The sequence below is a fragment of the Emys orbicularis genome, chromosome 3 (genome assembly GCF_028017835.1).
Source record: "Emys orbicularis isolate rEmyOrb1 chromosome 3, rEmyOrb1.hap1, whole genome shotgun sequence".
Lineage (NCBI taxonomy): Eukaryota > Metazoa > Chordata > Testudines > Emydidae > Emys > Emys orbicularis.
In genome coordinates, this window is record NC_088685.1 from 207,621,620 (window position 1) to 207,634,578 (window position 12,959).

Consider the following 12,959-nt stretch of genomic DNA (forward strand, 5'->3'; position numbering starts at 1 on the left):
CTCCAGCTGGCAAGTGATTGGGCCAGGGGGTTAAAGTTATTTAACTGCATGGAAGGAGAGGAAGGATCATACTTTGAAGAGCTACCTAATCTACTCTAATCGGCCACTCATTTTGGCACCCTGAGTGGGCGGGCTTGAGAGATACCACCTCTTATGTTTTTCCCCAAATTGAAAAGGACTGAAGCCCGAGAAACCCAACACGCTATCTGAGCCACACCCAGAAGGAAGCCAAGCTGGAAGAGACCAATGGTGTATTAGGGGAATGGAGCCCAGACAGTAGACATGCCATGGTTTGAATTCCTGCACAATCTACTGAAAGTTCATTTTGCGGGCAGAACTTGGAAAAGTACCAGTACCTTTTTATTTCCTTTTCCAATTCAACCTCTGCACAATCCCTTGCAATAGCACAGAGAATGTGAAGCAAAAATTCAGTTTAAAGGTTAAACCATGACTCCGAACTCACGCCATTGATCGGTGTTCATTTCAGGTCTATTCGTAGCTTTTTTGGGCTTCACAATCTCCCCAGCAAAGAACTCCACAGGCACATGGGCACTGTGTGAAGAAGTACTTCCTTTTGTTTGTTTTAAATCTGCTGCCTATTAATTTCATTGGGTGTCCCCAAGTTCTTGTGTTATGTGAAGGAGTAAATAACATTTCCTTATTCACGTTCTCCACACCAGTCAAGATTTTATAGACCCCCCAGTCATCTCTTTTCTAAGCTGAAAAGTCCCAGTCTTTTTAATCTCTCCTCATACGGAAGCTGTTCCATGACCCTAATCATTTTAGGTGCCCTTCTCTGTACCTTTTCGAATTCCAATATATCTTTTTTGAGATGGGGTGTCCAGATCTGCACACAGTATTCAAGATGTGGGCATACCATGGATTTATATAGAGGCATTATGATATTTTCTGTCTTGTTATATATTCCTTTCCTTGTTAGCTCTTTTGACTGCCATTGCACACTGAGCAGACGTTTTCAGAGAACTATCCACAATGACTCCAAGATCTCTTTCTTGAATGGGTAACAGCTAATTTAGACCCCATCATTTTGTATGTATAGCTGGGATTATGTTTTCCAATGTGCATTACTTTGCATTTATCAACACTGAATTTCACCTGACATTTTATTGCCCAGTCACCCAGTTTTGTGAGATCCCTTTGTAACTCTTTGCAGTCTGCTTTGTCCTTAAAATCCCTTTGGCAGTGTAAAGGGGCATTAAAATTGGCACCAATGTACTGGACTTAATGTAAATGGGGATCAGGCCCTGAGAGTTTCGTTAAACTGAGGCTCCAAGGCTTTGTCTCTTTGATGGCTATTTTGAATCTGATCCTTTGAAGTGATAAGGGTGTGGAATTCAGGGTACTCAGCACCTCTGAGGAGATGTTAGCAACTTGTAGGACTGGGTCCCGTATCTGTGAATTAAACTATGTTTTTTCACATCAGATCTGTTTTTCAGGATATTCCCACACCCATAAAAATTCTATGATATAAACACAATTGAAAAGGAGGTAGACAATAGAACATATGAATCAGAATAAAACAAGATGCCTGTGTAAAAATAATGTTATTTTAAGACTCAGGGTGGTAGTAAAAGTCTATCTGCTGAGAGTGGAATAGGGATTTCACTGAGCTTTTGGCAAAATGCCCAGCTGAGCCCAGACAACGTTCAAGATTTTCAAAAGAGAATTTTCTGTGATTATGACAAAAAAGCACATTCTGCTATAACCAATGCCTGCTTTGTATAACCACCTTATCAGCAAATAGATGGCTGTGCTATTATTGTTATTACAATTATCAGGTGATAGAATTGTTTTTCTCAGATTCAATACCACTGATTGTTTTATAACGTTTTGCATTTCCCAAACATCTCATATGCAAGAAAATAGTTATTAGTCATAGTGCTGCTTGTGCTGAAATTTACATATCAGAGGAACTGTTCTGAACTATCAATTATACATACTGAAAAGCAAACGGAAACCAGCCCATCCTTCCTAACTTCAGTTCCAACAAAATTCATTGGAATATTAACTACAGCAAGTCTCACAAGCCTGCAAAGACTAAAATCAGCCATTTGGAAATATGATTAGACTCTGAACCAATGTCTGCTCCAGTGTGTTGCTCTAGTATAATTTGTTCATTGTTTCAAACCAGAAACAGAATACAGCAAGACTATCAAACTACTGACCTTTCTTTGCTAGAGTATTATTGGGTTCATATTTCTCAATCAGTTGTTGAACTTGCTCCTGTTTCATCGGCGGATAAAGGATTTCATTTAACCGTGGATCACGTTGCTTATAATTTATAAACTCCATCATCTGATCAACAGTAAGGTATGGTCTGCTCTTGGCACCGCTAGAGAAAAATGATGGTTTAAAAAAAAAAAAAAGAAATTAGAATATTTTCCCTTGTATTCTTGTTCAATGGTTTGCAACTTGCCATGGAAACCGAAATAAGATTCAAACTACCAGGCAACAAAAAATTATGTTCGGTTAAGTCTCCAAACTCATTTACTTTACGACTATGTATGGCAAACTTTCTTCATTAAACACTTATCAGTGAGAGGGCTCAGCATTGTTGATGTCAGTGAAAGAAAATTAGGCCAATGCTGAGAGCTTTTGAAAATTCGACTCCTAGATTCCTGAACTGGAAGTATTTTTTTAAATGAGAGGAAATTAAATGCTGTATTACTGAGCCTGTTACCTAAGTTCCATTGGCATTCCTGGCCTAACTATTAGGTTTTGCTGCTGGAGGACAGAAGCCCTGATTTTATTATACTATTATTTGCTTGTTTTACAGTGCCCTCAAAGGATGCTAGGTACTTTACAAAACAGGCAAAAAAAAGACAGATCCCAACCCAAGAAGCTGAAAAATCTCAGGCTATGACCCTGCAACAGGCTTTGTGTAGATGGACCTCTGAACATACCTAGGGCCCCAATGAGCACCATATGGATACCAGGCACTACGATGTGCCTGCACGAAGGCAGGATTGGTGCGTAAGGAGATTACTATATGTGGCATTTTCAAAAGCATTTATTGGTGGCCTGACTCTGTTCCTATTGCAATCAGTGGCAGTTTTTCCATTAAGTTCAATGGGAGGATGGTTCGGCCAAAGCTGAACACTTCTAAAAATCTCACCCTATAGGTTGGGGGAGAAAAAGACGAACAGAGCAAGAACACACGGGTTTCAAATATAAGCTCATGAATTTGCTTTGATGGGCTCTTGGGATGTGTTTTAGGTGTCTTGGGAACTAACATCACATCCACTTGGCTACCATCTTGCCCCATTTTTCTGCTCCACTAGTAATAGGAGAAGAGGCTGTGTTGGAGCAGAGAAGTACAGTAAATCGTGGAGGAGTACCCATACTACCACATGCCATTGTCTGCTTGCTTGCCAGGGGCCAAATTTAACTCTGGAGTAAGCAGGTGTAACATTTGGTGAAATCAAGGAGTGTTGCATCTACTTAGTCTGGGGTTGTATTCATCTCCAATAGTAGTGAGACAGCAGGTTGCTGCAGAAGTAGTCAATATCTTGTGGAGGACAGAGCTGTACACAGGAATGCCAATGAAACCAAAGCAAGTATTTTAAATCTGAAAGGTTGGTGAGGTTCACCAAAGAAACATAAAACTGTACTGACCCAATCCCAGGAAAAGAGGATGTGAAATAGTTCAGCTAAAGTTGTATGGCTTTCAGGTGTTTAAGAAACTGAAAATATGAAATGACAAAAGCACAGCTGTTTGCAAATTTAATTTACACTGTAATGAGGCATATGATCTCTAACTGCATCATGCATGAATCCTAAACGCCATTGTATTCTTACTCCAACTCCTAATTAATCTTCAAGTGGTTTCTATACACTGATATCTAATGCCTGTTCTCATGCATTTCCCCTCCTTTTTTCTCACTGAAGCTTAAACTATCATAATCCATATTGAGAAACAAGTCCTGGCAGTTCTATTCCTCTAGGAATAAATTACTGTAAAACTCTGGCCATTAAAGACATTGGCTAAAGCTTGGAGGAAGGAACTTTTGATCTACATTCACCTCCTAGGTTAAATAACAATCCTGCTTGACATGGAAATCTGTTCTTGGCAGTCGTTGTGATGCTGTAGCCTAAATAACCTACTTTGCCCTCGCTACCAGAGAAAATCAGCGGAAGAGGGGGGAAAAAAAGTGTCTTTTCTTACAACTCAGAAAAGATGTGGTCAATTTCAGGCCGAGGGCAGAGATTGTTTAAGAATACTCTGTATGCTTCTGGGGTGAAGTCCTCTTGAGGGATTGAATCATTCTGTGAAATAGAGGGGGAAAAAACACTGAAGTAAAGAAATAGCACATTTTGTTTATAAGCAGGTCATTACAAGATTATTTCCCTTTGCAGAATAATCAACTCTCTTTAATAACAGAGCAGTTTTAAGAATATATATCTTTTGACAAAAAATAAAATCATCTCAGTTTCAATAACTGGGTGATTTGTTGTATGACTATGTCCTCCCTTAGACAGGATTATCTTTTACCCTATGCACCCATGCAGAAGTGTAAGAAGACACAAAACGTTCCCTTCTCCCCCTATGTGAGCTACCCACAGAATGGGTGAGGGAGCAGCCTCCATGTAGCTGCTAATTCCAACTCCACACAGGTGAGTGGGGAGTGGTTAGGGGCAGGGAAGGGGTGGAACCCAGGCTGCACCTCCCAGCCTTCCCAAGGGGAAGCAAACTGATACTTTTATAGAACTGCAACAGGTTACTTGACTCCTTGGAGCATGTGAAGAACCGGGGAATGACCTGGAAGCCCGAGCAAAAATTAATACCCTGGTCTTGTCCAAGGACGGCACAAATACTTCCCGCTATTTATTCAGGACACACGGATAAATATTATTCTTCTGGAAAAGTCCTACGGAATTTAGCTTTTCTAAAAGTTTTTGTTCATTTGTTTGTTTTAACATCCAATATAATTTAATAGAAAATACTACAGAATTCTGCAGAATGGTTCCAAAACCTATGGAAAGAAAGATTTCTTAAATTTTATAAGTCTCTAGAGTAAATTATATAACTCTATTTCTACATGGTATTTTTATAATCTCTATTATATTCTATAGAGCTTTTCCAGAAGAATAGGATTATTGTGTTTGCTCTTATGCATGGGGTATTTTATTACAGTACAGAAGATTTGAGCCTTATTGCGATTGGCCCTTGCATGGGACTGACTCAGGTAGATGCAAGAGCTTTCTTCCTATTTGACACTTGTCTAAGAGCCCATCCAATCACAGTCCTTGAGCTCAGCGAAGAGCAGGGGCTGCTCCCTCCATGCACCCATTGGGGCAGGGAAAAGGTAGAGAGGAGGTCTAAATGATGATGCAAGCCCCAATGAAGGCCAGTAGCTTCACACCTTTTGACTTTTGCCTTTGCATCAGTCCACTGAACTCTTCTGAGAAAGGAGACGGACATGCAAAATAATCATTGTGTAGAGGAACCTCCTAAGGAGCCAGAACAAAACTGAAAATGCAAAAATGTGGAATAGACATATTGAGGACCTGATCCTGAATTTCCTTCGTGCGAGCCACCCACATGGAAGGCACTGGGTGTTTTGCCTGTGGAAGGATTACAGTATCAGGTGACACTTCTCCATACCTCCAAACTAAGTACATGATTCCGATCAGTGAGAAGAAACAGTTTGGGGATCGGATGCAAAGCCATTTCCCTGGAAATGCTGCGGAGCCCACTTGTGTCAGAAGCAAGCCGCCGACAGAGGAAATCATTGCTATTATTTATTCTGCTGTTTAGCACCGTTGCCAAGGGAACCGGAAGCGTCTATTCAAGCTTTTGTTAGAAGGAAGGGAACTTTTCAATATTTTTCTGGTAAAAATGTGCCATAGGCGTGATTGTCCTCCCCTCCCCTGCACTAGTGGGGTCCATCGAGTCCCAAGGGCAAGTCACCTATGGGTGTTTGTATCAGCACCATCCCTTGATGTTTCTGCTGGGAAAGGAAACATCCAAAGCTCAACACCGCAGGCTGCTTAGGGGATGTGCTGACCAGTATATTCCCCACTGTCCTGGCCACGGCTCCTCTCTACCCAAGATACCCACTTTTAGGGTTGGCTGGCTCAAGGTTCTGTGGCAAAAGAGGAACTGCCTGCACCTTGTACCTCTGCAACCCTCCTTTGGGTGGGCTTTCCACCACCCAGGTGCCTGTGCCCTCAGTTATAGTAATAAAAGCCCCAAGCTCAAAGCTCCTAGGCTCTGTGGCGCAGTGAGGCTCAGAACGAGACACCTCTCTCCCCAACACACACTTGCCGTGCCCCACCACGTGTCTGCCTCAGACCCTGTAATCCTCCAGTCAGTTCCACATGGTATGAGCAGCAAAAGCACCTCAAAATAAGCCAATTATATAGACAACCACAAAAAAATAACATGCTTTTATATGCACATACAGTTGCTGAGGAAACTGGAAATGTATTTCTCTCTCTCTCTCTCTCTCTCTCTCTCACACACACACACACACACACACACACACACACACACACACACACACACACACACACACACACACACACACACACACACAGCTATTTTCATTATGCTTAACTGGCTGTTCATTTTTCCCCAACTTTTTTTCATTTTTGTGTCCTTAGGTTTCCTGAACTGTTCCTTCCTGCTTGACGGACACCTTTTCATCACCAGTTTGTGACCCCACAACCACCTTCAATGCATTTTCTATTATAAACCTCTAAGTTGGGTGTATTAAACAGTCCTCAGTATCGTTTTTATAATTGCAAGGGAGCTAAATGGGGCTGCAGGACGGAAGGGAAAGTGTGGATCTTTGAGGGACTGGGATGTTTTCTTCATCTCCTTCACAAAGGCCTCCTCTTTTCAACACTCCACTCCTACAATGCCTGCGTGACGGCCCCTATTCTTGGGATTTGAACAGTTATAGGCCTCAGATGCTCGAAAGAGCAGAGGAAGTGTGTAAGCCACCACTCATGGTGTGTGATGTGTCCCTGGTCTGTCTCCAATATACAGAGGATGTAAGGCTGTTATAAATACCAGTCAGCCTGGATCTTTACCACAAGCTATAGAGACTCCTACTTTTAGCTCTGGAGATCTCTATTTGAATCCCTGCTGTCAGCCAAGATGGAGGTCATTACATAGCAACAGGCCCACATTCTCTGTGGACTGGGCAGAGGGGGACACAGTGACCAGTGGGTTAAATCTCCTTCTGTTATATTTGCCACTAGGTATCTTTCCCCCCTTATCCACTTCACTCTTCTCAGTGATGAGGTTCCCTCCTACATACTACCAGGTATTAGTGCACAGGCATGTAGTATTTTGATCAGCACACACCACCAATCAGAATGTGGCTTTGGACAATCAGTGCCCAGAGTCATACGCTAGTTGGATTCAGGGCAGATGGAAAGGGAAGTAGAATAGGAATATACAAAAATCTATACAAAACGATCCAACCCATTGCTGAAATGGAGGCGAATCCTCACCAAATTCATACTCAGTGCAGCTGGGATGGAGGTGTGGGGGTGAAATGTAGCTACAAGGGAACTGTCCATCTCCCCTAATCCCAGAGGTGACCAGTGGCCAAACCAGCGCCCCCCCTCCCCACACATAAGCTAGAGCAGTCACCCAGCTGCTCAAAATTATGCTGTCTGGAACAGTCCAACAGTCCCCTAGGAACATGAGATAGCTAGAGCATGGAACACTCCAGCCTCACCCAGCCACAGGAATCCCCAGCTGCCCCTTTAGAAGATGGAGTGGTAAAAGAGTGACTTGAATTGGGACAAAGATCTGACCTAACGGCTCTGGGTGAAACCTTGTCGACATGCACAAATCCCCAATGCATTGTGGGGACACGTGCACAAGGACAATCTTTTTCGCTCCCAAATTCAGTGATCATTTCAATGGCATGTTAATAAGTATTCGCCTCCCCAGCACGATGGTGGGGCATTGGTGCACTACTGAGTCACAGGGAAGAGAATCTAGTGATCACCCAACACAGCCACCCAGAGTTCTGTCTCCAATCAAAGAACTGACCCAAACTGAACCTGTCTAGCTGGTGAGACTGAATGAATTGCTAGCTGTATGTGATGCATGCTTACAGAGTGCAAAGCTTTCTCGACGAAGCTTTTGGGTTTCTTTTTTTCTGGATTAAAAAAATCAGCTGTTTTTCACTGCTGGGTACAAAATGTTTTATGAATAGCCGAAGTTGGACTTTCTCATAAGTTTGCTTACATTGTGGGTGACAAATGGAGACTCAATTATTTTCTTTGTTAACGTACATTTGCATTCCCATAGCAAATGGAGAAAATGCTTCAAATGAACTGATTCAGTCTTCAGATGTAGTGACACCCCCATTTAACTCTAAATATTGTGGGGCGCAACACATCACAAATAGTGACTATTCTTGAAAAATACAGTTCTACAAAGCTGAGTAGCTAAACACTCTTTACACTCTTTGTTTTGGCACACTGTAATATTTCTGAATGCTTGTGTGGGCATAATCTGTAGGCAGTTGCTACACCTAATTACGGTTCTTAGAGAGAACCAGGCAGAAAAATACCTTACCAGTGGTATGCGCAGCGTCTAAAAAGAATTGTACCACAGCTGACAATAGGCATTTCTCCCAAAACTGACTGCTATACATTCGTAAAAAAACAGAACAAAGCAAGTCTATGTGCAGTAAAGCATGTACCTCAATTTGCATTGCATCTGAAAACTCGCTAGACAATGGATAATTTCAATATGCCATTGCTTCACTAAATGAGTAAGTATTTCTCAGAGGGGCAATTTTGACACCAGTGTTGTGATTACCGAGGGTCTTTACATTCCCATAGATTTCAATTCCTACTGGCTTTAATGGGAGTTTGAGAGCACTCAGCACTTTGCAGGATGGGGACCTTTCCTGATGACCAGAGATCTATGTTTCTGTCCCCTTTTGCATGTAATTTGGTTCAAATTCAGAGATGCATTTGAATTTCCATCCATTTACGGCCACAACCATACAAAAACCTACCTATGCAAGCTGCTGGGCAGAAATAAAGTAGGAAATGTATGTATTATTTATTTACCACCACCAATGTGCAGGGGCGGCAGGTTTGTATAATTTTTGGTGGTGCCCAGAATGGGTCCAAGTCCCGCCACACCCCGCCCCCACACCTGCCTAAGGCTCTGGGAGGGAGTTTGGGTGTAGGGTGCAGGCTCTGGGCTGGGGCAGGGGGTTGGGGTGAAGGAGAGGGTGCAGGCTCTGTGAGGGAGCTTGGGTGCCGGAGGAGGTTTCGGATGCAGGCTCTGGGAGGGGGTTTCGGGTGCAGGAGGGGGTGAGGGGTGCAGGCTCTTGGAGGGAGTTTGGGTGCGGGGTGTGGGCTCTGGGCTGGGGCAGGGGGGTGAGGTGCCGGAGGGGGTGAGGGGTGCGGCACATACCTTGTGCAGCTCCCAAAAGGCAGCAGTTCCTAGACGGGTGGGAGGGGTCTCCGCGCGCTGCTGCCCGCAGGCACTGCCCAGCTCCCATTGGCTGCAGTCCCAATGGCGCTTGGGGCGGGGGCAGTGCGTGGAGACACCCACCCCAGGGGCCGCAGGGACATGCCGGCTGCTTCTGGGAGTGGCACACCGCGCAGAGCAAGGGCGGGCAGGAAACCGCTTTAGCCCCGCTGCGCTGCCGGTGGTGGCGGCGGTGGCCCCTGGGCTCTTTTAAATCACCCGGGGACGGCAGGCGGGGACGAGAGATGCTCCGGGGGAGGTGCGAGGGGGCGGCAGGCGGGGCCGGGGGAGAGACCCGGCCCCGAACATTGGTGTAGCCGGGCCCCTGTGCTCTGAATATTCCTGGAGCACGGGTACCATGGGCCCATACAACTCGCCACCCCTGCCAATGTGCTCAGTATTCCACATGACACAACGATCAAGACAGGAGATAAAAGCTTGGCCCAAATAGCTTCTACAACCCAAGGGACAATTTTAGACACTCGCTAAATTTGGACAGCAAAATCCTCATTGCCAAAAACATTTAAAATATTTTGTCCCTTTCAACATGCTGGCCTGAGAGCCAGCCAGATATCAGTGGAGCCACCCACAGACCTTTGGTCCGAAGCTCTTTCTGTGTTCTCTGAACAAACTGCCCTACTTTTTGCACAGCAGAAAAACATTCCTTGTTTCTAAATTTGCTGTATATTTGGCATTCAATATTATTTTGTTATTAAGGCCCTCTATTCATTTCAGGCACTGATAATTTATGATTTGTCTAGAATCCCACTTGCTTTTGCAGCATCTGTATCATTCCCCTATTAATTTAACAGCACAACAGCTATTCAGATGATCGGCTTCAATAGCCAGTTGTTTTATTTTTGGGTGAATATTTACATTCATGGCCGTTCTTCATGCTAAATGGAGCGTCGAAAACAATCTCCATGGCCAAGATTTTCAAAAACAAGTGCCTGAAGTAAAGCTATAAACTTCATATTTGAAGCATGTTCGGTTTGCCAAAGTGCCGAGCACTTTTCAGCTCCCACTGACTTCAACAAGCCTGGTTGAGATTTTAAAAAATGCCTAGGGGAGTTGGATGCCCAACTTCCAGTTGGACACCTAATCCCCTCAGGCATTTTTGAAAATTTCACTCCCCTGACTTCAATATTTGCTGCTGGGTACTCAAAAATCTGGAAAATCAGGCCACAAGCTCTTAAATTCATATTTAGGCACCTCCACAAGGCGCCGAGCACTCTGACCCAGAACCCACAACGCACTTGCTTCGGTGCTTTACTTTAAGCACATGAATCATCACATTGACTTTCACAGGACTACACATATGCTTCAAGTTAAGCACATGTTTAAATGATTTGCAGAATCGAGGTGAGAGCGCTCAGCGCCTTGCAGGATCAAGCCCTTATTTCTCGGGGCCTACGTATGAATGGAAGAGCTTAATTTAGGCTTTTAGGGAGAGATATCCCTTCCTATTATTCTTCCACAGCAGCATAAAGGGCCTGTAAAATCTCTGTTCCAGCTGGAGGAGAATTCCCAGGAACTAAGTAAGATAGCTACACATTGTCTTGGGAGGCACCTTCCACAAGCTACAACATTAGGGGCATGTCAGGGGCAGGGGCTGGGCCTGTAGTTGACACAGCTACAGGAGTTCTGTGCAAAGATGTCGCCTGTAGGCAGCTCAGCTCAGGCCTTGGCTACACTTGCAGCTGTACAGCGCTGAGGTAAACCTGTCTTCGTGCAGCTGAGTAGGGAAAAGCACTGCAGTCTGTCCACACTGACAGCTGCCAGCGCAGTGGTGTGGCCACACTTGCAACATCTGCAGCTGTGTTGGGAGCGGTGCATTATGGGTAGGGTTACCATACATCCGGATTTTCCCGGACATGTCCGGCTTTTTGGGCTCCAAATCCCCGTCCGGGGGGAAATCCCAAAAAGCCGGACATGTCCGGGAAAATCGGGACATGCGAGGCCGGCGGTGCTGGGCCGGGGGCTGGCGGTGCTGAGCCGGGGCCGGGGGCTGGCGGTGCCGAGCCGGGGACTGGGCCGGCGGTGCGGTGCCGGGCCGGGGGCCGGGCCGGCGGTGCCGAGCTGGGGGCCGGGCCGGGGACCGGGCCGGCGGTGTGGTGCCGAGCCGAGCTGGGGGCCGGGGGCCGGGCCGGGGACCGGGCCGGCGGTGCGGTACCGAGCCGGGGGCCGGGCCGGCGGTGCCGAGCCGGGGGCCAGGGGCCGGGGCCGGGGGGTGCTGAGCCTGGGGCCGGGCCGGGGACCGGCAGTGCTGGGCGGGCCGGGGGTGCTCGGCCGGGGGCCCGGGGGCCGGGGACCGGCAGTGCTGGGCGGGCCGGGGGTGCTCGGCCGGGGGCCCGGGGGCCGGGGACCAGCAGTGCTGGGCGGGCCGGGGGTGCTCGGCCGGGGGCTGGCCCGGGGCCGGCACCCCAGAGCCCGAGCCGACCCAGGCTGGAGACGCCGGGGGGGCCAGACTGGGCCGCGCCTCCTCCCCCCACACCCCCCTTACCTGCTTCAGGCTTCCCGCGAATCAAATGTTCGCGGGAAGCAGGGGAGGGGGCGGAGTGGGGGCGGGGACTTTGGGGAAGGGGCGGAGTTGGGGCGGGGCGGGGCGGGGCTGGGGGCGGGGCCCCGTGGAGTGTCCTCCTTTTGGAGGCTCAAAATATGGTAACCCTAATTATGGGCAGCTATCCCAGCATTCATGTGGCTGCAACGTGCTTTTCAAAACGGGGGGGTGGGGTGGATTGTGACAGGGAGTGTGGGGGGAGAGAGAGTGGTTTTTGGAGCATGTCAGCTCTCTATTTTGCAAGTTCCGAACTCCTGGCCCCCTGCTCATTCATTTACTCACTCAAAGCCAGCTGCAAACTGTTTGCTTTTTCTCTGTGGTAAGAGCTTTGAAACCGGCACTTCCGCATTCCTGCAGCCGGTCACAACAATGGAGAGGATTGGCCACTTGACAAGGTGATTAGTACAGCGCTGCAAGCGTTTACACTCACACCCGTGAGTCGTAGCCACTCCGCTGCAGCTGTTATTCCTCTCGGAGATGTGGAGTACCTGCAGCGGTGTACCCAGGGAGATACAGCGCTGTAAGTGCCCTGCCAGTGTAGACGGGGAGTGAGTTACAGCGCTGGGGGAGGCTTTACAGCGCTGTAACTTGCAAGTGTAGCCAAGGCCTCAGACTACTATAACTTGGGCAGTCTCCTAAGGCGGAGGCTATGATTACACTACAGCTTATGTCGGCAGGGGTGTGAATAAAGCTCAGGGGTGTGAATAAAGCTCAGGGGTGTGAACAAAGCACCTCCCTGAGTGACATAAGTTACATCGACATAAGCACTAGTGTGGAAAGCGCTATGCTGGTGGGAGAGCTTTTCCCACCGACATAGCTGCTGCCGCTCATGGGGGCTGGAGTAGTAAAGCCGATGGAAGAGCTCTCTCCTACTGGCAATGCTAGAGGGCTTGCATTGGTGCAGTGTGCTGCTGTAAGCTC

At 46.9% G+C, this 12,959-nt stretch overlaps 1 protein-coding gene across 1 annotated transcript in view; it reads right to left on the reverse strand.

Moving 5' to 3' along the window:
• PLCB1 (phospholipase C beta 1) overlaps window positions 1–12,959 on the reverse strand; it is a 633,260-nt gene that overhangs the window by 198,002 nt on the left and 422,299 nt on the right. The window contains exons 8-9 of the mRNA XM_065400502.1: window positions 4,187–4,287; window positions 2,187–2,353 (exon numbers count right to left, since the gene is read on the reverse strand). Of these exons, the coding sequence (XP_065256574.1) occupies window positions 2,187–2,353; window positions 4,187–4,287 (268 nt within the window). The remainder of the gene's footprint in view (window positions 1–2,186; window positions 2,354–4,186; window positions 4,288–12,959) is intronic.